The following is a 27241-nucleotide window of genomic DNA, read 5'->3' as shown; positions in this document are numbered from 1 at the left end:
TAATTTGTGTTCATAATTAATCTTGTGCTCTGTCGAGAAAGAAACATCGTGAGACTTCAACTCTCGGGAAAAACTCTGCATATGGTATATTTGTATCCAATAACCGGTGTAAAGCAGCGTGAGACTAAATCTTTGCCCGGCAGTGATGCTCTTTCTCATATCTTATCTGTTTTCTTTTGTGTGATGCTCATCATTTTTTTATTAAATTTCATTTAAATGCTACACTTACTACTAGTTTCTAAATCACTATTTTAAATCCGATTTACTTACACCTAGGTCTAAATACCGAACAGGTTGCCGATGACGTTATCGCCTGCTATGGACCAATGACTATTAAAATTAAAAATCAAATTTATTGATTGTCCTTAAATAATCTCTATAAAACACAATAAAACTAATATTAAAGATATGGGATTATAAATAACTATAATTAAAGAAAATAAGAGTTTCTACAAACATATAAACATAGCGAAATTATTTCAATAGAGTAACACGAACGGTGCATGCAAAAAGAAGCCACAACGTTGTGGTTTTCCAATATATTTTCCACTCTGAACGTTGTGAATAGTTATAAGCCGGCCCATATTGTACAGTCACTTGATAATGTATAACTAGAACCAAGATGGCCCGATGGATTGAACGCGCGAGATAAAATCCGGGCGAGCACCATGTGTTTACAATTTCTCTTAAATAAAAAAATTAAAATTAAAATTCATTGGTAATATTTTGTTATTTTTACCACGACAAATGAGCCACCTAATTGTAAATGGTCAAATTCACCCAGACTTAGCACTAAGAAACATTAACCAATTCTGACACTGGGATCTGCTATCCAAGTCATTACACTGGCTCACTAAACCTTAAAATATATACACATAAATAGTTATAGATGTTCGGCAGTAAATAATGATGAGTAGGGGTAGGCAGTAGATAAAAAAAATAGGCGAGCCTGGACAGGTTGGTAAAAGAATATATATTTTAAGGAATTACTAATATTCCTATCTCTCCCTCCAATTAAGCGTAAAGCTTTTGCCGGGAGTGGCGACGACAATAACCGAGGGGTCAGGATCAAACCTGCGACTTCTATATCGTTAGGCTGCCCATAAACCATTGCGTTATTGACACGCTACATACACACATATAATATTTATCATTTATTATAATAATATGATTTTTTGAACATCTAAGACTAATCAGTCTTAAGACATTCAGAAAATTATCAATAAAAAAGGCCCAGATGTGAATTGCAAAACATTTAGAGGCAAAACAAATTACAGCTGTCTTCGTTGCAGACAATTTTCTCCGTAGAGCTTGATTCAATTTTCACTTTCCCGCGACCTACAAGTTTTCCCGCAATTTCGTTGAAAGAGTTCCGAAATTACGTTTTCTGTCCGTGACATCAAAAACATTAAATTTCACCAGTTTGAATCCGTCTGTTCATTTGAGATAATCTTTGTAATAATCCAAGGCGCTGTGCTTAGTTATTATCATTATCATTTCATTCTTTCATTCTCATATTTACAAATGCACGTTCCATATTTTGTACAATAATTCACCTATAAAGAAACTTGCTACCTTCGCCGACATGTAAGCTATCTCTATTCTAAACTTCACCCAAATACGTTTGCCGTTTTTGTGTGTTAACCCGCCGCGATTATTTAGCCGGTTCTTCTCAAAACAGAGTATTTATTTTCCGCACCGGTAGTAGTTTCTATTTTGACAATCAATAAGTAAGTGTATTGTTTCTGTATTGAATGAAGGATTTTGAATTAATTTTATTTAGAAAATAACCACACACTTTCAAATTAATAATATTAAGTAGAATAATAATATTTTTATCCGTAATTACTACTAAAGCGTTCACAGTAAAGAAGTTAATTATTTTGGATGATATTTCTATAATTACATATATTGCAATGTAATTGGCAGCAATCTTAGAGTGAAAATGAGAAATTTGAGATTAAATTCACTTTTTTTTTCAGCTTATCACAGTCCACTGCTGAACGAAACCTTCCCCTATGGAAAGCCAACCATCCCTATCTTTTTTTTTAGCTGGAAGAACGCATTACGCGTTTCGTCAACGGAAACAGTGAGGGGGGTATGTGGGGCTAGCCAATGTCCCAGACCCCGAGTGCAACGCGAACATCGGATACCCACTAGAAAATCAGAGATCTACCACGAGATCGCTTGCGTGACGTGCTACCGTGACGCTCTGACAGCCACCGTCCCAATCTTGGACAGCCCACATCCATCCTGTAACTAAACTAAATTCATAGTTCACGAGTAATAACGAAAATACAGGACTAACAAAATCTTATTTATAGAGCGAAGTTAGAGGCGGATAGCTGTAAAATAATAAGTAACTTATCAATATTGGAAAATTACCTAGTCTATTGCTTGACAAAATAAAACTTTAGTCACCAAATTACTTTACTCCGGAACGCCAGATCTACATATTTCACAATTTACTTGAAACTTTTAAGGTTTTTTACGATGTACTTTTTCAACGCAACACGCGACATGAATGACAATTTAACTTCATCGCATATTTAGTAGCACAATATAAATTACAAAAATAGAAGAAAGAATAGAATATTCTAGAAGAATTTCAATTCATTTTATTTTACATTAGGCTTTATTTATAAATTAACATTGTTTAGCGAGTGTCTATTTAAAAACAGATTTATCTTTATGTCATTGTCGATTTTAAATTTGAAATGAGACAGCATTTATAAGCTCATCTCAGTAGGCAGATAGTACCACCCACTCATCGCATATGCTACCACCAAACAGCAATATTTAGCAACTAAATTCATAAACGACATAATATCTTGGTTCCCAAGGTTGAGGAGCAATGGTGATGCAAAGAATGGTTAATATTTCTTTCAGTGCCAATGTCTTTGGACGGTCGAGACCACTTACCATTAGGTGGCCTATCTGCCCGTCCTAATAAAAATAAGGCAGTATTTTCTAAATATTTCAATACAGCTTTCATCTACTTACTCTTTATTTTATAAATATGAAAGTGTACTATTATATAAGACTGTTGTCGACTCACCTGAATCAGACAGGCCATTTATTTAACTGAAGTAAATTTATTTTCTCTTATTTGTACAAAGCTTAATGAAGAGAGATTCACTTAAGATAAGATGCTTGAATACACTTACAAGTTAAAGTATACAATTACCATATTTATATATCATATTTAATAATAATCGAATTTCTAAAGACCACAGTCATTATTTGAATAGGGTGTTTAATCTACAATAGTTGAATAATACTATATTCCCGTTTTTGGTAAGATAAACTTTTGTACAAAGGTTGTAACGTTCCCTGAGGTCCTAATACAAACACATCGAATCCACAAACCAAATGTTTTCTTTATATCATCTAAACCTGTATATGCCTACATATATGTTACGGAAAACATAGTCCATAGATGATAACGCACCTAAGGAAAGAAACGATGGCCTGATTATTTGTTTATCATATGAAAAATTGTACAAAATTATATAATTGATCAAAGGAAAGATCAAGGTACTTTTTTTAGGAACCAGTGGTATTTTATTCATTTACTATCAATGAGTGTACGGCTTCTACATTGAATAAATGAATTCGAATTTTAATTTTAATATATTTAACAATTTAAAAAATGGATCTCCTTTTCCGTAACAGCAATCGCCTTATGTAACAAGATCACAATGATTTCATTGCCATCTTTGATATTATACAACAAATGAACAACTCATTTTGACAGTTATTTATATAAAATATATTTTTTACAATATTGTGGATTATATTATTTTTGGAAAGAGTCGAAATAGTTAATTGAGCGAAACAAGATAAGTGCCTCCACATTGAATAAATTAATTTCAATTTGAATTTAACGAGAATACTTTAGTCAAGTACAAATGAAACGCTAATTAGGTAAGGATAACATAAGCATATTATAAATTATAATAAACGATTGACCCTTGAAAGGTCACTGTTATGAATATGGATACAGTTGAGAATTTCATTTTAATGAAAATTTAAATGACTTACCAAGAGCTTGCATAATTTATCTTTAGAGAGTTATAGTTTTTATTATTACAATTTTAATAAAACGTGGCATGGCGCGAATTTTTGTCGCCAGTTTTATAATTTTAGTTTCTAGAACAAAAGTAATAATGTACTCATATGATTGTTATTATTATTTAGTTTTTAAAAGTAATCCTTTAACTCCAACAATATAGTATAAAACTTGGATGATGTTTTTTTTTTTTTAATAATGTAATATTCGTTAATAAAGAGCATTAATGTATATTTTCAACTGATTCCTCTGTTGGTATATTTATATTTCTTATGCATGATCGGGTATAACTAAAAATTTTGTATTTAAATTCCAAAGAGCTCAGTTTCGTTGTTATTTATATTTGGAGCGTACATTAAGGCTAATTTTTAATGTCGGTTTTTATTCATTTTGGAATAAAATATTTATCAAACAACCATTAAATTTTAGCAAGATATAGACTACATATTATCTCAAATATAAGCCATTATATTTTTATATAAAGTTCAGCAATAGCAACAACGTTGCTAATGAATTTTGAGTTAAATAATGTTGCTAAGGGTCGGCATGGCAAACATTTAATTTGTTTTAATCAACGCTGGTTTTTTTAGCTATTTGTTGACTATTATTTATTTACGTATTACATAGATAGCAGTTGAAATATATCAAATATTGCCTTAGGAAACAAATTTTCATAAGTTTAAAATACGTGTGAATAATATTTCACAAATAATACTTTCTCTGACGTCATATTCGTTATTCTTGATCATCAAGTACTGGTACCTATAATATTATCATTGGCTTTAAGACTGTCTGTAATAACGGAAAGTGTAAATACTCTCTCATGTTGCGGATCCCATTTTCGCTTTCAACAAACAAGTAATTTGTTTAATTTGAGTTTAATTGACACACTTAAATACGTCTAAACATTGATACTGATGCACGAATGAATACTAGAATTTTCCTTTTTTTTCGTATGGACCTGTTGCCGGCCCAATTGGCCTCGACAGCATCATCGGGTGGGAGTCTTAAGATAGCCGTATGTTGGGAGCTCACTTAAGCGCTAAGAATACGCATGTCCTAAGGGCGCCTCCTGTGAGGCCGTCAATACTAGCTGCACGTCCTGGCTTCAAGTACGCGTAGACATGGTAGAATAACATAGTTCTACATACAAAGCTTATATTGAAAGACACGCATATAAAGTAAAATTCTTATTCTTGTTTTTGTATAGAAGTTACGTTTGCAGTAGCCGGACGAAACAAACTATTTTACTTCAATTAATTTATTAAAATAGAGATCGTAATTGAAACTTATAATTATTAATTAATACTATTTCCTCGATTGAAAATAAATCTAGTAATTAATTTAATTTTAATTACTTAATGAAGCATCCTCGGGTGACGCAATGTTGCATCAGCCATACCCTAATTTAATATATTTAACAGTACATTCTGAATGCAACCTCAGCGATCTTCATATACTAGCTCCACGTAACATAGGTAGATAAACACAATAAAGATAATATTTGTAAAACTTTTCCGTTTTAACAAAAAAATAACTCGCATAAAAAAGTAATAAAATTGTTAAGTCGTTATTCGATTCACGCAATTTCGTTCTGTGTTCGAATATTATTCCGACAAAATTACGGTAAAACTTTACAGCATCTATAATCATCGATATCAAAATGGAAATGTGGAATAAACATTGATAATAATTATAATTTATAAAACTGATCAATTTATTTGCAATTATATGCTTATTTATTTCTTTACAGACGTTTGCGTCAACGGTGCATTTTTGAGCTTCTATTTGTATAATATGTATTGATATTTTATGGCTCTGTATATATATATATATGTTTTATATTATCAGGAACGGATATCCCTATAGGCCTATGAGTCCCGAGCCTATGACGGCAAAATTTAGGGGGGCGTAAATCCTTCAAAATCTGCCATCTTGTCATTTTAACGCTTGGGTATTCTTGTTTCTAATAATAGCGCGTGCAAATAAAACAACTCGGTGTCGATTTTTTCTTTTGACTTGTTTTACAAATACCATTATTACCTCAGTCCGAAATCTTATTATTACTGAATTTAAAATACCTATTTTACTTCACTCTAATGGTGATAGTATTATTTAAATCGGTTTAGTAGCTTCAGAGTCTATCGATTACTAATAAACAAATCTTTTGTCTTTATAATGTTTTCTTTCTTTCTACAACTTCCTATATACAATACAAGACCAAATTTATTAACCACTAGTTATTCAACATTAAACGGAAGATAAAATTAACTAAAAAAAATCACTTGATCCCGTAAATGTGTATACAAAGTTTATTGTGACGTCCTTGCCTTCCTTTGTGCCTGATTTTTTTTTATTTTCATCATAAACAACATAAGAACGAAAATTAGAACAAAAATTTTCCTTATAAAAGTGCTGCGTTATAAAGGAGAGTGAATAAATTAAGAGGACAAATCTGGCTTACTTCTTAATTAAGTTAACCTCTAATGTACAGAAATTTACATTGTACAATTTTCGCCTTGAGTATTTTTATGAAAAAAATAGACCTTATTTACACGAGTAATTTACGTTATCATTTTTTATTTAAAGAGCATTAAATAGATTTTAATGGATAAAAAGCAAAAACTATGAATAGATAAAAGAAAAATAAAAATGTCGAAGAATTAACGTAAATCTTTTTTTTATGCTGGAAAAACGCATTACGCGATTCTCCCACGGGAACAGTGAGGGGGGGCATGTGGAGCTCGCCGTGCCCAAGGCGCCGAGTGTCTTAACGAGAAGCGCCACGGGATTGCTTGCGCATGCTACCGTGACGACAACAAACTTAAACCTAACGTAACCAAAATTAAAATATTATAAAATACAATGAGCGAGTCTCGTTCATTTAGCGCTTTCTCGTTGATGTTTTATGTAATTGACCCGAAAATATAAATAGTAAATACAAATGATGTACATGAAAAATTACTTTCCAGCGCAGATTCGAACCATTTTTTTTAAATCGTCTTGTTATCTTGACTGAGCTATCTCTTGTATATGTCGTAGGCTAATCGGACAAATAATCATTACGAAAATTCTAGAATTACTGCAAAGGACCGGATAATTTGAATCTAAGGAAGATTTTCAGAATCACCCGAGACATTTTATGATCATTCCAAAAATCCAGTTCCCCACTGAAACCTTTCCTTAGATTCCATTTATCCGTTTTGGCCGAGTACCTTAAGACAAATATATATGAATGTTTTATTAATATTTATTTTTTAGAAGTACGATTAGCTATCGACATTTTTAGTAATGGACAAGTCAAACAGAAAACGAAAAATAAACAATTATTCGTGGAAAATGTTTAATATTAGAATTTTCTAATAATATATAAATTCATGTTATTTAAATAACAATTTCTAAGAATGGCTATGTATATGTTATACATAGCCATTCTTAGAAATTTCTCGTTTTATTAAAATAACCAACTGTCTGTATAATGTATTCACTTCAATAAATATGCTGTATGTTTAAATTGTCCATTAATAATGTAGCCATTTTAATATAGTATTTAAATAATTTATTAAAATATGTTCAAATTGAAAGAGTGTTATCGCAGCACCCGTTTTTCCAAATGAATAAAATTAACGGTCATTGTTGTATGAAATAATGGTATTGCACTGAATTTATGTCACAAACGAAAACAATATTAGATAACCCAACTTCTATTTTGTTCAAAAATAATAGAAGATACAATGTTTACTTATTAATATATTGATTACGTGTATCAGCAAAAGTGACAGGAAAGTGGTAGCTTTTTAGAGTTTCATACATTTGATGGAAAAACACTTCCTCGCCTTATCACTTATGATCATTCTCGTGTCTGCGCCACAGCCTATTTTGTCTGAACATATATGGACCTCATAAAGAGTTACCTACTCTAATCTAATCTAAGTGTATGGCATAAGCAGACTTATTATATTTTTAAGGGTAAATATGGGATTTAAACTAAAAGAGAAACACAATACCATGTGAAAACTACGAACAAATTAAATTTAAAATTAATAAAATATAAATCGAAGATCTTTCCTCTTTGCTATCAAAACTTTATTCAGAAATACGATCTTACAAAAAAATACATATTTCAAAAGACTAAAATTAAAGCGCTACCAACATCAACATATAAACGCTGCTTTGTGTTTGCAATAATACTAAGTATATCTGTTTCGCGGTAATATATCTGGGTGGTACATACCCAGACAGGCTTGAACAAGGCCACTAAATGGAATTCCTTTAAAAAAATAAAAAAAAAATTTACATCTTTATGTTAGTATTATTTGTGGTACGTGGTTATTTTATCTATATTTGAAATGTAATGTATTTTTCTCTCGTAATAACCAGTACGAAACACTTTCAACGAGTTCGACACGCACTTGACCAGTTTTTTTATACAATTTGCCTCAGTTATTATTTCAGTCTTCCCTTGAAAGACAAAAATAACAATATTTGACGCGTATAGAATGGAATGTTTGACGAAGGTACCATTGTTCTTTACTAAGTATATTGAGTTTTTCCAATAAAAAGATAACTAAAGTTGTGAATTTATACCTAATGTAATATTATTTGTTTTATTATAGGAATAGATTGTACTTGTATTAAAATTGAACAAACAAAGCATATATTACATAAGTTTTACGACACGACATCTACAACATAGTAATTTACTATTTTAATTAATGTACTTAAACGCATTTATATTATATAAAATATTGATATACTCATACTGATTGAACAAACTTCGAGTAAAACCGACGGTAAGCCTGCCTGAGTGCGCTATATCCATTAATTAATTATTCAATCGCTTAACGCCGATTAAATGTATTGCAGTGTTTAGTGTGAAGGGTGACAGGTATGATATCATGCTGATATTCTTACTAATATTATAAATGCGAAATGGGTGAGTATGTTCGTTACGTTTATGTGCTCTTAGTAGAGTAAAAATATTAATGTTTTTAGCATCGACTATTGAGAAATAATGATGGGTTTATTCATCAACAAATAGTTTTTCCTTGTACGTCCAAGAAATATGAATGGGACCGCCAGCCTCGAAAATATTAAGTTATAAACATCCAAATCCAACTGTAACCGAGTTATAAAAAATATAAATATACCACCTCATATTTATGCAGTCGGTTGAAAATAACATAAATATTGTTTATCCTAAACTATGTGAGGAACAATTTCAACATTTAACCGCTTTTCATCCATAACAAACCCTCAGAGCCAATAAAACTGCCATATTAATTCAGCCGATAGCAATAAATTCACCACATTGCTAAACAAGGTGATCAATGAAACGAATGAGAGCGAAACGAAATTATAGGGCGTATACGTTATTGCACATTGAAATAATACACAGCTTAGGGAAAATAATTTATTTAAAATTTAAATAATGTAAGAATTACATATGGTGTTAATTTTTTGATTGTTAAGAATTATGATACTTATTTGTACAACATGAAGATTATGAAAACTAGGTCAAGTCACTAAGAAATAGGTAAATGTATCATTAAAAACACTGTGACTAAAAATCTTACACTGAAAACATAAGCAGAATAGACTGATGAGCCTCGCAACGTTGATACCTGACCGATTCCATACTAAACGAACGTTCAATGTTACATTTTGTCACTGGAATAGTTCGTAAATCTTGATTGCCTCGAATACCGCTGAGTATAACCGGGCGGCTTGAGCAATCAAATCTAAATTCAGTAAGTGATGTGACCTTAATTTGTCGAGAGATATAGCTAACTATTTTTTATCATATGGCATAAATACTTTTTCGGTTATCATTATCATATCATTTCTATTGTATAGGTTTAGATGACATAACAGGGTCAAACAACCAATAACAAAATAAATAATTTGGGAACAGACAAATACAGCTTGTCTGGACTGGATGTCGAAATATACCACACATACCTCATATGCCATCATCACTTGGCTGTGATTGGATCGTTGGTCTAGTAGCCGTGCCTGAACTCTTTTCAGTCGTGTCGGATTGCCTTCCCATCTGATTATGAGAGTGAGGAATAAAGAGTGCACTTGCACACACTTGTGCGCTTCAGTATGTTATCATTTCATATTCTATTCTAATTTAAGATTATAATATGTTGTCGAATAATCAGTATGTTTATTAAATCCTTAGGACTTACAAACAAGAGCAATAATGCTAAAAAATAACGAAAAAACCTTTTTCAGTACACATATACATGTCTTTATGTTTATATCTGACATCCGTTTTGTTCGTATGAAAATCGACCTATTTGTTCGAAAACAATAACGATTCCAAATACGATATTTGGAATTAAACTTTTGACCGTTTTCATACGATTTTTCCCCGAAAAATGTAAAGATTTTCTATTTATTCTATATCACGGAATCCGCAAACAGCCTTCTGTTTTTATATTTAGGTATATATATAAGTCGCAGAGAAATTTTCTAAGTAATTATTTTATAATAGTCACTATTGATTTTATAATTGCTTGGAATTTTCGTTTAAGTTAAATTAATTCATCTAAGATAATTAAAATATACTTATTTATAAATGTCTATTGAAAATGTACTTACCTATGCTTTAAGTTACTTACAGAATTTGATGTTGTTGAATTTTTTACTTGACAAAATTTCTAAATGATTAATTTTTCTTTAACAAGCAGTGTGAAAATCATAAAGATATAAAATTAAAAGTAAATAATATTTTGAGCCAGTATTAGAGCGGAAAAGACACTATTTTACTGTTCAATTTCTGAGCTAACTAACTTTAACGCCATTTTGCACGCAGCTGGTGGCTTTTGGAGAACGTAATTAAGCGATTATACGTCGCTTTAATGTTTCTACTTAATGCAAGTAGCGACTTAATAACACTTTAAAATTACGCCTAAGCAAGAAGAAATATTAAAATTTGAATTATTAAATTTTTTTTTTATAGAATAGGAAGGCGGACGAGCATATGGGCCACCTGATGGTAAGTGGTCACCAACGCCCATAGACATTGGCATTATAAGAAATGTTAACCATCGCTTACATCACCAATGCGCCATCAACCTTGGGAACTAAGATATTATGTCCCTTGTGTCTGTAATTACACTGGCTCACTCACCCTTCAAACCGGAACACAACAATACCAAGTACTGCTGTTTTGCGGTAGAATATCTGATGAGTGGGTAATACCTACCCAGACGAGATTGCACAAAGCTCTACCACCAGTAAGTAAATAGCTTACTATATGATTATATTGTATATGATTATATTAGGATTTAAGGGGAGCTGATAACAACCTAGGCTCTCTACCGTCAACCTCACCTGCTCGTGGTACATCCTGCTAATCAACGAACGAGGCTCTGGCGACCGAAATCGTGGCGGTATAACCACACAAATGCTGGAATCCGAAAATGCAAATCCTGATAGCGGGCAGCAGCGCTATTAGTGAAAGATGTCCAGCCACTGCGGTCACCAACCCGCCTGCCAAGCGTGGTGACTAAGGCAAAAACCCCCCTATGAGCGACGACAAAAATTCACGGCCCCCAATTCCCGGTAATCACACTATTCCTGGCCACGGTACCGGCCATGGTAACGGTGCGATGGGGGGTGCTAAGAATCCCCGGGCTACGGCAGGGTACCACAAACGGCGACTGTTTCTGGCCACGTATAATGGACGCTCTCTGCGGCTGGACGAACATCTGACAGAATTGGAAGTAGAGTTAAGTCGTATTAACTGGGATATAGTAGGTCTATCAGAAGTCCGAAGACAGGGCGAGGACACGATGACACTAGATGCCGGTCACTTACTCTACTTCCGAGAAGGACACCAACCATCCCAAGGTGGCGTCGGCTTTTTGATCCACAAGTCACTCAGATGCAATGTCGTGGAGGTTGGCAGTGTGTCGGCGAGGGTGGCATACCTTGTCTTAAAGATAACCGAGAGGTATGCCTTGAAGGTTATACAAGTGTATGCCCCAACGTCTACATACACTGACGAAGAGGTCGAAGCCATGTACGAAAACATAGTGAAAGCTATGTCTCGTACCAATACCTTCTACACAATTGTTATGGGTGACTTCAATGCCAAAGTGGGAGTACAAGAAGATGGTGAATCGAGGGTAGGAAAATTCGGCTATGGGTGCAGAAATCATCGGGGACAAATGCTGGTAAACTTCCTCGAGGCTCAGCGATTATTTCTGATGAATTCATTTTTCCAGAAAAAGCCCCAAAGGAAGTGGACCTGGCGAAGCCCCGATAACATAGCGATGAATGAGATCGACTTCATTTTATCCAATAAGCGCCAAATATTTAGGGATGTCTCCGTGATCAACAGGGTAAACACTGGAAGTGATCACCGCCTGGTAAGAGGCACCCTGAATATTAACACTAAAATAGAACGATCGCGGTTAATGAAGTCGACTCTTAGACCAACTCTGCCTCAGGTCGAAGCTGGTTGCGAAAGCTTCCAGCTGGAACTACAGAACCGATTTGCCATGTTGGAAACCAGGCAGGGCATTGACGACGCCACCAATGGTCTGGTGCGTGTCATCCGCGAGGTAGGCCAGAATTACTTTCGACAAAAGAGCAATGGACGTAAGTCGAAGCTCTCAGGCGAAACTCTGAACGAGATGACGAGGAGACGAGAACAGCAGAACATGACGCCATCTGAGTGTCAGGCACTTAACAGGAAGGTTAAAAAACTAATAAGGCGTGACACAAGACGAGCGAATACCCGGAATATTGAAGATGCTATGGCACTCAATAGGGGCTCAAAGGTTTTTGCAAAGTCACATACCTCCTGTTGTCACCTGACAAAACTCAGAACCATACAAGCGTCACCTCAAAACCAGAGATTCTAGCTGAAGTCGAAAAGTACTATGGCGATTTATACTCATCACGAGTACCTCCACCTGAGTCCCACAGTGCGGATGACCCACGAGCCAGACTAACACGCCATCTATCAGACGATCTTCCCGACATCGATTTGGGCGAGATTAGGATTGCTCTCGGGCAACTTGGAAACAAAAAGGCTCCAGGAGATGACGGAATTACCTCAGAGCTTCTCAAAGCAGGAGGCACACCAGTTCTGAGAGAGCTGGCTAACATCTTTAATTCCGTCCTCCACAATGGTATAACACCGAAGACATGGAGCAGAAGTGTGGTGGTGCTGTTTTTCAAGAAGGGTGATAAAGCTCTTCTGAAAAACTACCGCCCCATTTCACTTTTAAGCCATGTTTACAAATTGTTTTCGAGGGTAATCACGAATCGTCTTACCCGAAAATTCGATGACTTCCAACCCGTGGAGCAGGCTGGGTTTCGAAAAGGCTTCAGTACCGTAGACCACATACACACACTAAGGCAAATAATACAGAAGACCGAGGAATATAATCAGCCTCTATGCCTAGCGTTTGTGGACTACGAAAAAGCCTTCGATACCATCGAGACCTGGGCTGTTCTGGAATCCATGCAGTGATGCCTAATTGACTGTCGGTATGTCCAGGTGGTAAAGTGTTTGTACGAAGCCGCAACCATGACCGTCCAAGTACAAGATCAGAGCACAAGACCAATCCAATTGCATCGCGGGGTAAGACAGGGAGATGTAATATCACCGAAACTCTTTACCAATGCATTGGAGGACGTCTTCAAGACGCTCGATTGGAACGGACGCGGCATTAATATAAATGGCCAACACATTACACATCTGCGATTTGCCGACGACATTGTCATCATGGCGGAGACTCTGCAGGATTTGGAAGAGATGCTAAACAGCCTGAGCGATTCTTCAAGACAAGTAGGTCTCGGGATGAACATTGAAAAGACCAAAATTATGGCAAACCGTCATGTATCCCCGAGACCAGTGGTCGTAAATGGCTCTCCACTTGAAGTTGTGCAGGAATATATCTACCTGGGCCAAACTATACAACTTGGCCGGCACAACTTTGAGAAGGAGGCTAAAAGAAGAATACGTTTGGGCTGGGCGGCATTCGGGAGGTTACGTCATATTGTTGAATCGTCGATCCCACAGTCGCTTAAGACCAGGGTCTTTAATCAGTGCGTCCTACCTCTAATGACTTACGGTGCCGAAACGTGGACACTTACCGTAGGACTGGTCCACTAATTTAGGGTCGCTCAGCGAGCAATGGAACGCGCGATGCTTGGGGTTTCTCTGGCAGATAGAATCCGAAATGAGGACATTCGCCAGAGAACTAAAGTCACCGACATCGCGCTTAGAATTAGCTCGCTGAAGTGGAAGTGGGCTGGTCATGTCTCCAGGCGCATTGATGGCCGATGGAGCCGACACGTGTTAGAGTGGAGACCACGCTTAGGCAAACGTAGTGTAGGACGCCCTGTGACAAGATGGGCCGACGATTTAAAAAAGGTGGCAGGTTCGGGATGGATGCGGACTGCCCAAGATCGGGATGGTTGGCGTTCTATGGGGGAGGCTTTCGTCCAGCAGTGGACGGCAAAAGGCTGAAAAAAAAAAAAAAAAAAAAAAAAAAAGAAAATGATTATATTGTACAAAAAAGAGGTGTAGAACGTTCTATTACTTAATAATTACTTACTATATTTAGGCGATGAATGAGATGACGTGTTTTTTTTTAATAGGTAGGTAGGTGGACTGGTAAATCGGTATTCTGATAGTAAGTGGTCACTACTGCATTTAGCTAGTGTCCTCAACTTTATCCGCGTAAAATTCGGTTTTAATACGATATATTAAAAAAAACATTTTTGTGTTCTGCTACTCTTTTTTTAGCTTACTCTCGTCTTTTGACAAATTTATTTAATGTACAGACACACACAGGATTTCTATTGATTTATTATATGTAATAAATATTTCATTATTGAATTGTTGTTAAGTAATTGTTTTTGTATTTTTTTAATATTGCCTTTCATTAAATATATTTGATATTATATAAAATCCACCTTTAGATAGTTTGGTGGATACTTGAATGGTTAAATATAATTATTGATTGAGTGGTCTGGATGAGTGGATGAGAGCAATTATTCGGTGGAATTCTGAATAAGTGGAAACTGGAAAGCTGAATACACTTTACGATCTTATTACTCCTGTGAGTCATTTGCATAGATTGAATAACTATTTTGGGGAGCAATGGTTTATGGTTTTACAACAGGAGCCAAAAACGTGTTTCTATCCATTGGGTAAATACATATAAATTTTTATGTCTAATTATAAGTATTTTAATTTAATATACCTTCACAAATTACCCCGTGCTATAAAGCGTTGGTACAACTAATGAAACTCATTTTTAAAAACAATTATTCATATGAAAGTAAAAAAAAAATATTATTGTCAAAAACTAAATAAAACTCATAACAAAAGAGTACATAATCACTATAATAATTAATAATAGTTTTAATAATAACTATAAAAATAAATATTTTATTATATTGACATCCTCTCTTTTTTAACGATACTTTTGAACGCTACTTAAAAATACTACAATACATTCGTGTCATCTGTCAAATGTCAATACTTTATAATCTGTCTCTTTACGTATAAATTGATTTGTTTAGAAACGTGATAATCTAAGAAATTAATTATTATTAAAAAATTAAAAATAGTACATACCCTTGAAAATTGTTGGCACCTACAAAACATTAACCACTAAGTTTATTAGAGAGTGTTGTCAAAAATGTCACAACAGATACTTTTTATCAAAAATGTCTGAAGTTGTAGAGAAAGAAGAAAATATTATCGACTTTGATCCGATATTACCAGACAAGGGTATTTTATTTTATGAAGAATGCCCTTCCGACTATGAGATTGAAAAGCCTATACTTTTACCATTAAAATCTCCAACGCAAGTTCGTTTTGAACAATTACAACACGAAGCTGTGCAAGTGTGGAAAGAAAAACAAAAACTAGCTAAGAAGAACTAACATATGTGTCTTATTTTTTTTTAATAAAATTTAAACAATTTAAGTAAAATGGCTTATACTTTGTTTGTGATTGAAATTATATCGGCGTTTATATTAGCTGCTACACTTTTATACAGATATGGTGACTGCTATAGAAATCACATATTAGTAACTGTGTCCGTTTTAATAGCATGGTACTTCTCATTTGTTATTATGTTTATCTTACCTCTGGATGTATCATCGGTGAGTATTTAAATAATAGCTTATTCAAAACATAACTGTTAAATTAATTTCAAAGCTCTAAAAAGATAAAGCTTATAGTAGTATAAAGTTTATAGTAATGTCATTGACATAACGAGATATCCTAAACAATAACAAACAATTTCAAATGAATTTAAACAACAGAGGTGCAAATTTATATGAAAACAGAAGAGGCTAGGAAAGGTGGTACTACCCTCAAAAAGCTCTTCTCCCACAGACAATAACACTGCTTGTATACACCACCTATGTATCAATGGTCCTATATCCCTTAAACCTATAAAAACAATTAAACAAATCTAAATTTGTTGACTAATATATTTAAAAATATATGCTTCTATGATATTTCAGACATTTTATCGGCAATGCCTAGATAACTCGACCCATACAACCACTGCAACACCTGAAATTAGTATCCCAAGTACAGCAGCACCACCAGAGAAACATTGTCAAGAACCATGGAGCTTTGTACCAGATTCTGTATTTCCCAATCTGTGGCGAATAGTTTACTGGACCTCGCAATGTTTGACATGGTAAAATATTTTTTTAACATTTGTATTTAGTAGGTAAAATTAGCAGCCTAAATGTCCCACTTCTGGGCTATGACCACCGCTCTTCTTTCTAGAGAATATTTCGAACTTACTCCACGCTGCTTAATGTTGTAGAATGTTTTTATCTAACTCATGCAGGTTTCATATTTTGAATAAAAATATAATAATTAAGTTCTTAATTTGTAATAATTAAGTTCTAAGTTTGTAGTGCTTAATAGCATAGCTATTAGCACATCGCATGGAATATGTAAACCTAAGGTTTGTTTATCTCTACTCCTTTGATTGAAAACAACATCAATCCAAGCACAAATGTATTTTTTATGTGCTGACCATGCTACTCATTTATTTCTTGTGTTAAAGAAAAATAGTCTAGCACTTATAATCCAATCAACATGAAGTGAAACAGGGTTAGGGTTAATTAATTATCAAAAGCATAGCTCGTTTTTTTCAGCATTGGGAGCATTTTTGAGTCACATTGTTTTTACTCTACCTACCATTCAAACTGAATTGAATTTTGTCTTATCTGGGCTTCATAACTAATTTTATCACTTTATTACAGGCTTATCATGCCTATGATGCAGTCGTACAGTAAGGCCGGTGACTTTACTGTGAAGGGCAAACTTAAATCCGCATTGGTCGACAATGCTATATACTACGGTTCATACTTATTCATATGTGGTATACTGCTCATATATATAGCTTTGAAACCAGGAGTATATTTGGATGGACCGAAGATCAAAGCTATAGCGTCTTCAGCTAGCAATACCTGGGGATTATTTCTCCTAATTCTACTTCTTGGCTATTCCCTCGTTGAAGTGCCGAGAAACTTATGGAATAACTCGAAGAAGAATTATACTTTAAATTACACATACTTTAAGATAGCTAAGTTGAGTACCGATAAATGTGAAGCAGAAGAAACTGTTGATGCAATTTTAGAGGTAATTATTATAAATTCAAACTACTGTTAATCTATCATATTGTCCTATTGGTCTAGTAATTAGCTTGTAACGCTGCAGGTCTTGTCCCATTGGTTCAAATCCATTATTGAGTTTTATATGAAATAGTAGTTTCAGAAGCAGCCAGTAGTTGGGAAAATGGTTATGTTACAAACCTATATTTCAGCCAGTCAATCGTTTAAATTAATTTCAAACCGAAAACAACACAAGTCGTCTGGGTAGGTACCACCCACTCATCAGATATTCTACCGCAAAACAGCAGTACTTGATATTGTTGTGTTCCGGTTTGAAGGGTGAGTGAGCCAGTGTAATTACAGGCACAAGGGACATAAAATCTTAGTTCCCAAGGTTGGTGGCGCATTGGATATGTAAGCGATGGTTGACATTTCTTACAATGCCAATGTCTAAGAGCGTTGGTGACCACTTACCATCAGGTGGCCCATATGCTCGTCCGCCTTCCTATTCTATAAAAAAAAAAAAAAAGTATTGCTATTCATCGGTAGACTAATTGACTTGAATTTTATAGAGCCTAAGCTCCGTCACAGCAGCAGTCGGGCCCGGACACCCCCTCCACCGGCATGTAGAGACGATAGTACAGAAGTTGCCCGTCCAATTACGTGACAAGCTTAACTCTCGAGCGCCGCCTGAAAGACCTACGCCGCCTTCGCTCAAGTCACTTGTCAACTTGCATAAGAAAGTAAGTTAAATCGACTTTAACATTCATATATGTATATTGTGGTTGGTACCTACCTAGACGGGCTAAAATTATTACCTAGTATATATTATTTACCTAGTGGCATAGTAGTTTGTAACGGTATAGATCTCTTGTTACCGAATTCGAATCCTAGGCTAGTAAAAGTTATTGCATGATGTTGTTAGTTTGCAGTTGTGTTAAATCTCCTGTGTGCACTTGTGCACTTTTTATATATTTCCTGTGCTGAAGAGCTTCTCTGAGAACGGTGCCGTGATCGAATTCAGTTAAAATGACATTTGTTTATTCCTTAGACAAAGTCCTGTGTAAAAAAAAACTAAATCAAATTATTTTTTTTAGTATTGGTTTTACTAATAAGCTAAAATAATATATCCAATGAAAAATATGTTTACCTGGTTTGTTTGTCTCTATAATATATCTTATCATAGTAATAAATGATTAAAAAACATTATGGTTATAAATAATTATGACGAACTATCAAAAGTACACAAAAATCACTAATGGAAATGAAAATGAAAATCAATTAAAAAATTTAACATACTGTCGTTGTTTGTAGACTATTAAGTTTCTACACGTTCTGCAACGCACGGAGACGCAGTGGGGTATTATGCTGGAGCGGATATTTCACCTGGAGGACGTTTCGTCCAACTGCCGCTCGCCCGACCAGCGCTTCCAGCACACCTTCCACACGCCGAGACCCAGGATACAGCGTCTGCTCTATCCGCCTATTATAGGTGATTCTAGATTTTATATATTTTTAAAATGCTTCATATAAGATTCGCTTCTTAGCGAAAATATTTCGAAGTAAGCAGCATGAAGTTAAATTATTATTCGATATACAATAAAGCAACGACAGGAGGAGTAAAAACAAATAAATAAATGCCTTTGACGTTGAACTGTCGCGATATCATTGGTCGAAATCTTGCATACTTATATATATATATATATATATAGTCATATGATATTCACTATGGATTCGCGAAAAAATTTATGAGTAGTTTAGTGTGTTCAATATAATAATAATAATATAATAATAATATCCTGGGGCATTTTTCACACACGGCCATCTGATCCCAAATTAAGCTTGTACAGAGCTTGTGCTATGGAAACCAGACAACTGATATACTACATATACTACTTTTCTTTTGTAAATACATACTTATATAGAAAATTACATCCAGACTCAGGACAAACAGACATGTTCATGCACACAAATGTCTGTCCTGGGTGGGAATCGAACCCACAACCTTCGGCGTGAAAGGCAAGTGTTCTACCAACCACGCCAACCTGCTCTAAAATAAAGCAGAGCTTTTAGTAAATCGCATGGAGTATGTAGATCTAAGGTTTGTTTATCTATCTTCTTCAATTGGAATAAAGTATATAAATATTTTAAAGTATTAGTACTTATTACGTGGTATAAATAATATTTATTGTCTTTTATTAGATTTGGATGCCTTTTTTTATAATATTTTAATATTTTATGGCTCAGCTACATTCTTATCTTAGCATATATATCAAAAATATAAAATATAACATACATAAAATAAACCTTAGTCTTATCCTTCAGCTGAAACTTCATTGTTTAATTTTATTCTATACTTTTTTTCCAATTAAATATAGGCTATTAATATATTTTTACTTATATATCAAGATTACCAAGAAATTATTACATGCATTTTAAAACCAAATAAATATATACAGATATTTATTTAAACTTTTATATATTTAATAGTTGTAAATTTTACTCTCTATAGCTAAGGTCAAATCATGTGATAAGTCAATGCAGTGATATGTTTGTGTTTGTTTCTCACGCACACTGCTGCGGATCAAGCGTATTTATCATGTATTTAATATCGTACCCCAATATGTAGTCATTTTAAATTGAAAGTTTTTATGTTATAAACGAGCAAATGGACCACCTGATGGTAAGTGGTAACCACCGGCCATATTTGCGCTGTAAGAAATATTAACCGTTCCCCACGTCCCCATCAGGTGGCCCATCTGACCGTCCGCCTACCTATTTCATAAATAAAAAAATATACAGTACAGTAACAGCCTGTGAATGCCCCTCTGCTGGGCGAAAGCCGCTTCTCCCTTTTTGAGGAGAAGGCTTGGAGCTTATTCCACCACGCTACTCTAATTCGGGTTGATAGAATACACATGTGGCAAAATTGTGACTTGGTGCTTGCCCAGGTTTGAACTCAGGATCATCGGTTAAGATTCACGCGTTTTTACCACTGGGCCATCACGGCTTTACAAAAAAACATATATATTTATAAATAATCTATTTCATATAATTGTTCTAGAATGGTACTGGGAGTGTTTCTTCAAGCAATATTTTCTGAAAACAATGGCAGTTGTAACGTGCATCATGTCGGTGGCCGTCGTGTGGTCCGAGGTCACGTTCTTCAGCAAGAAGCCCGTGCTGTCCATATTTGCTAATATAGTAATTACTGCAAATAAACACTACAATTTTGCTGCTATTGTGGTAAGTTAATTTTTAAGTTCATTTAATTAAAATAATCAGAATATACGTTTTTTTTACTTGATATCACCCACTCATCAGATATTCTACCTCAAAACAGCAGTACTTGTTATTTTTGTGTTCCGGTTTGATGGGTGAGTGAGCCAGTGTAATTACAGGCACAAGGGACATAACATTTTAGTTCCCAAGGTTGGTGGCGCATTGGTGATGTAAGCGATGGTTACCATTTCTTACAATGCCAATGTCTATGGGCGTTGGTGACCACTTATCATCAGGTGGCCCATATGCTCGTCCGCCTTCCTATTTTATATAAAAAAAAAAATCCTTATAGGATAGTTGGCTCAAGAGATCTTATATTGCATAACTGTATTTGCAAGGACAATTTAACATAAGTCTATTTCGTCACTGATATCTGATTGGACGGCAAATGTCTTTGAGGCACGGAAACCAATAAGACAATGAGCTTATTGGATATTAATAATAATAATATTTTCTAGATTATATCGACTCTGACCATCGGGTACATGTTCTACTGCGCTTACTCGACGGTGCTGAAGATCCGCCTGCTGAACCTGTACTACCTCGCCCCCCACCACCAGACCAACGAGTACAGCCTCATCTTCTCCGGCATGATGGTCTGCCGGCTGACGCCCGCCATGTGTCTCAACTTCCTCAGCTTGGTGCACATGGACTCACACGTTATTAAAGAGAGGGTCATGGAGACGTATTACACCCAGGTGTGTAAAATTATAGTATTATTTATTTACTTTTATATATATGTATATTATTTTTGTATATGTGTGTATCAGTCACTATGTGTGTCACTAAACTCTTGAACGGCTACGCCGATTTTGATGTTCTATTGTATGTGACCACTTACCATCAGGTGGCTTTTTTACCAGCCTGCCAACTTTCAATACAATTTTTATTTTTAGCTGCTAATGTCATATTATTTACAGATAATGGGTCACATGGACGTGTTAGGTATCATCGCGGAAGGATTCAACATATATTTCCCGATGCTAGTGGTTCTGCTGTGCCTGGCCACCTACCTCTCGCTGGGCAGTCGGCTGCTGTCGCTGTGCGGCTTCCAGCAGTTCGTGGGCGACGACGAGCTCACTAGCGACCTCGTAGATGAAGGGAGGGAGATAGTTAAGCGAGGTTATTTTGTTTCAACTTTATTATCGTTTCATCAATTATAGTCCTGCTAAATTTAATACTGTATATAGCTGTAGTTCGTTTGAAGGGTGAGTGATTCGGTGCAATAACAGGCACTAAGGATTTTTTATAGAATAGGAAGGCGGACGAGCATATGGGCCACCTGATGGTAAGTGGTCACCAACGCTCTTAGACATTAGCATTGTAAGAAATGTCAACCATCGCTTACATATCCAATGCGCCACCAACCTTGGGAACTAAGATTTTATGTCCCTTGTGCCTGTAATTACACTGGCTCACTCACCCTTCAAACCGGAACACAACAATATCAAGTATTGCTGTTTTGCGGTAGAATATCTGATGAGTGGGTGGTACCTACCCAGACGAGCTTGCACAAAGCCCTACCACCAGTAATCTTAGTTCCCATGGGTGGTGATGTTTTGAGCGAAAAATCAGTTGTTAAAACTACTTACAGTGGCTTATCTAGCGAATGGCGAACGTTTGCATTCTTAAAAAAAAAAAACATTATTTTATGAATACTTAAATTTTAGGTCCAATTGTGGGAATATTGTTATTTTTACGTAATTATTTTTTGACGAGCCGGTTGCCTTTCACGCCGAAGGTTCGATTCCCACCCAGGACAGATATTTGTGCCGAGATGGCCTAGTGTTCAAACCCGGGCAAGCACCACTGAATTTTCATGTGCTTAATTTGTGTTTATAATTCATCTCGTGCTTGACGGTGAAGGAAAACATCGTGAGGAAACCTGCATGTGTCTAATTTCATTGAAATTCTGCCACATGTGTATACCCGCATTGGAGCAGCGTGGTGGAATAAGCTCCAAACCTTCTCCTCAAAAGGGAGAGGAGGCCTTAGCCCAGCAGTGGGAAATTAACAGGCTGTTACTGTAAAATGTTGTTACAGAAAAACGCAAACGTCAACGGGCTGAAGAATCGATAGCACGTCGCCGAGAGTACAACGACCGCTTCTCCAACTACAGAGCCACCAGGGACAACCAAGATGGAGGTAATACGCCCACGTTTGTTATACATATGGGATATTTTATTGATAAAATCAAAACTCGGGACAGGAGTAGCATATGTCTGCCGTTCACATTTTTTTCTTCAAATACTAGAGATGTTAAAAAAAAACTGATTTAAATTTCAAAAATGTTATTAAAAATATCTTAAATTTATGAATTTTTGTTCACAACTACCAAAAAAACAAAATAACTTAAATTTGTATGAAAATTATGAGGTATTTTTCAGAAGATTCATTCTGTATCTTTTAATAGTATTCCCCATACTGTCTCGGTTTATTCAAATTAAGATGATTTAAAATATCCACACACATACAATATCACCTACATAAATTGCAGAAACACTAACATTCCAATAATTGAACAGTTATTACTACACGTAACTAACACATGTCACTAAATAGCACAGATAATGCAATCAGTTATTGTGCACGTCGGTCACGTTCCAGCCCGCACCGGGCTGCTCAACGACGTCGACTCAGATTACTACGTCACGCCGAGTCCCGAGAGCCAGCGATACCAGCGCGCCGACCTGCCCTACAGCAGTGACGTCACCGGCTACCAGCGCACCGAGCCCGCTGACGTCACCATCGAGGACGAGCTCGAGCAGCGCTTCGGCGAGAGCGCGCTGCCGGCCGTGCGGACCGGACCGGACCGGCGCCGCGACAAGATGACCATGCCGCCGCGCGGGCTGTTCGACGACGTGTAGCCCACGGGTGCAGCTGGACTCGAACCGATCTAGTCGAGTGTGACAAAATAAGGGGCAGTTTAACCACAAAAATGTATGATAATGTCCAACTTCCCCTTATCAAAACTACATAAAAACGGCGTATAGGGTCTCACTCGTTACTAGAAGTAAAGTAGTTGTAATCTGTTACTAAAGATAAATGTAATCCTTTATTTGAAAACGATTTCTGGAAAAGGAACAGTAAGACTCGGCCTCCTTTTAATATACATTTAACGTCTAAATAAATAAATGAAAAATTGTTTCTTTATCCATACATTTACTGAGATTTTTACGGATAACTTATAAACATATTTTTTCTGATGACCGTACGTTACTAGAATATATCTATTTAATGCAAACTGCTCACGCTTCGCACGTTACGTTAATGCTGTTTACGATATACTTTTAATACTCTGAACGCAAAGCGAACGGTACTCTGTCGTTTTGTGAAGGTATACTTACTCGGAAGTAAATGTATATAGACGCGTTGAGATGCTTATGTATTATTTTGTTTTCAAATATTTATCTGGCCTAATATATGTCATGATATACGTAATGAGTAAGTAAGAAAAAATATATATTCGAATTATTAATTTATATTATAAAATACTAAGATTGTAATTTCTTTAATTTACAACATTGTGACGCTAAAAAAGGTTGATATTTATAACGATTATACGAAATCTGGACTCTGGTGATCGAAATTTGTACATTTTTATAAACGTTTCAAATATATTGACAAAAGTTTATGAAAAAAATAACGTCGTAATGCAGTGACCGTTTGATATGTATCTTAATTAATACAAGAACATGAAATTCACACTGGCCACGTCAATAGTCTAAATTGAAAAACGTTAAAACTGCACAGCTATAATATCATATACTGCATCTATTGGTATAATTTTTACGTATATTTCTTTTGTAGTTAAGTATAAATCAGTATAGATGTGTATTTTTACTAAAAACGGGTACAACTTTAATTGTATATTGACACTTTTCTTAAATATTAGAATATCTAAACCCAAATTTTTGTAATTATGGGAAACTGTCAATTGATAGCTTATTGTTATCGTATAAGTTTGTAAATAATTTGTAGCTAAAATAATAATAGCAAATATATAAATTTTCAGCTGAACAATATGAAAATAGTAAATAATAATAAATATATAATTGAAATACATAGAGAAGTACTATAACCGATTAGGTAACATCCTCAGTTAAAAGGAATTTTACAATAATATTGTGTTCGCGTGCAGTCCCTGGATGATTTAGATTGGAGCCGGTAGATGTCACTGCGTTTGGGTTTCTTATTTCAAACGTAGAAAGTTATGACGAGCAGCTAGTGTCATATGAAAATTTTGTTTTTTATTATTATTATATATAATTTTGACTACGGAGAAATTGAATTTTAATTTAGACATATTGGCGTATATTTTTACAATATTAGTATTATATTTTAATCATTCGTATTTTTTTTTTGTTTTGTTCAATATACCAGTTTTCTATGTTTGCAATTCAAATATTTCTTCTAGTATATAAATAAATACTTGTTACAATTTTTAAAAGGTCACAATTTGTATGTATATCTTCACGAACCCTTCACATACTAGATGTAATGTTTAAATGTATTGTCACATAAAATGTAGTAATATTCCGTGCGAGCTTATTTATAAGACTAGTGATTTTTTTTTGTACAAAAATAATTTTGATTTATATTTTTTTTTTTGTTATTTAATGAATAATTTAAGCTTTATTTACATAAGTTACTAATATTATATAGCCATACAATCATCTTGCAAATAATTTATTAATTGGTTGATTTTAGTTTTTTTTTTTTTTATGAGATGTTATCAAATTATATACGCAGATATAAATGGGATTTATAATATATTATTCGCGTATTATAATTTTTAATAATAACATAAAATATATTAGTAACGGCAGACATTAAATGAATTTCAAAGTAAATAAAGCTACAACTATATTACATGCAGCATTTCTTTTTAATAAATAATAAATATGTAAATGCCGCACAGCTGAGAAATGCCTATTCTCCTCTTGAGAAGGTTTGGAGCATATTCCACCATGCTCCTCCAATGCAGGTCATGAATCAATGAATAGACGAGGTTATAAGCCGCAAACTATTTTCTTTAAATAAATAAGTTAACATATTAAATCAATATTTACTTGTTATATTGTGTTTTGATTGAAACGGTAAGAATATCCAAGATATTTATATGAAAAATTTTAACGATTTGTATTATAATTTTTATTGCATGAAAAATCTTACAGTATTGCATTTCTTTGTCATAATATTATATCGGTGTTAATAATTTTAATTTTCTAAAACTCTTGACCGCCATCTTCCTTTGGCGTTCTTGGATCATTCATATTTTTTATTGGACAAATAACAAACAATAGGTAGCACTAATTCTTAGTATTTATATCTCGCATTGATGTCTAGTTGGATAGTTTGGCATTACATAAAATATCTGTGTAATGTACCATACAACACTTCTTCTCGATCGTTTACTTCATTGCTGAAGGTCGTGTCCACTCTGATCTAGGGTCTGGGTCACGATCTCTGTGAATTTTCTCCAGTCCTTCCTGTCCTCAGCTTTCCTCAAGCCTGTGGTCACTTGGAGACCAGTGAGGTTGGTAACTTGGTCCAACCATCGTGTGGGGCAGCGACCACTTGGTCGTTTTCACTCTACTTTGCCAAGTACCATAAGCTTGTCGAGGCTGTCAGGCTGCCTTCGCGCTAAATGACTAAAATAACGAAGGACACGCTGGTAGCACACTTGGTACCATATATGATGCTATCAGAATAATATTCATAGTAAGTCAAAAACAACATTGAAGTGATCAAATGTGTATAAATAGTTATTTACCATAAACATAAATAATGTGTCCGTTTACTAGTTTAAGTTTCTGTAAATACACTGTAGTCATGTTTGCAATTGTCAATTTAATATTATAATGAATTATTTTATTGTTTGTTCCATTCCATTAATAAAATGCGATGCATTAAATATATGTGATAAACTGAAATGTTTGTTTTTTTTTTAAATATGCTTCAGTTTAATTCCATATTTTCTCATTTGCAATTATATATTTTTTTGCCATTATGCGATGTCCACTTATCGACTGATGCATAAAAATAACAAAATATAGGTCGTTGACCTTGGATATACCTGTACATCGTACTTATTCATTAAAATTAGCGTGTACCGGAGACTCATGAGCAGTAGATATATGTACGTTTAGTTTATTAAATGGCAAAAAAAATATCGTCACAATATTTCGTGCCAAAATTCACGTTCACGGTTTTTTATGCACGTAAAAGTGTTTATCCTTTTTTTCTGGACATTTATGAAGT

General features: G+C 34.6%; 1 protein-coding gene and 1 long non-coding RNA gene across 3 annotated transcripts; one reads left to right on the top strand and one right to left on the bottom strand.

Moving 5' to 3' along the window:
- Window positions 1-15807: 15807 nt before the first annotated feature.
- LOC126768480 (LMBR1 domain-containing protein 2 homolog) lies at window positions 15808-26055 on the top strand. Of its 2 annotated transcripts, none has more exons than XM_050486621.1 (10): window positions 15808-16219; window positions 16586-16767; window positions 17345-17723; window positions 18268-18438; window positions 19010-19187; window positions 20760-20941; window positions 21436-21675; window positions 21898-22099; window positions 23021-23122; window positions 23618-26055. In XM_050486621.1, exons 1-10 carry the CDS (start codon window positions 16046-16048, stop codon window positions 23842-23844), a joined length of 2037 nt encoding a protein of 678 aa, XP_050342578.1. In that variant the 5' UTR covers window positions 15808-16045; the 3' UTR covers window positions 23845-26055. The 2 variants fall into 2 exon arrangements, with proteins under 2 accessions (XP_050342578.1, XP_050342576.1); XM_050486619.1 differs by having other exon boundaries at window positions 23585-26055.
- Window positions 26056-26270: 215 nt separating this feature from the next.
- On the bottom strand, window positions 26271-26907 carry LOC126768591 (uncharacterized). The gene is made up of 2 exons (XR_007669245.1): window positions 26664-26907; window positions 26271-26379 (listed from the first exon to the last, which is right to left on the bottom strand). It is a non-coding gene; the product is annotated as an uncharacterized LOC126768591 (long non-coding RNA).
- Between the last annotated feature and the right edge of the window lie 334 nt (window positions 26908-27241).

This window comes from Nymphalis io, chromosome 5 (assembly GCF_905147045.1).
Source record: "Nymphalis io chromosome 5, ilAglIoxx1.1, whole genome shotgun sequence".
NCBI lineage: Eukaryota > Metazoa > Arthropoda > Insecta > Lepidoptera > Nymphalidae > Nymphalis > Nymphalis io.
The sequence above is the reverse complement of the archived record's forward strand: the minus strand, read 5'-3'. Positions and strand labels throughout refer to the sequence as shown.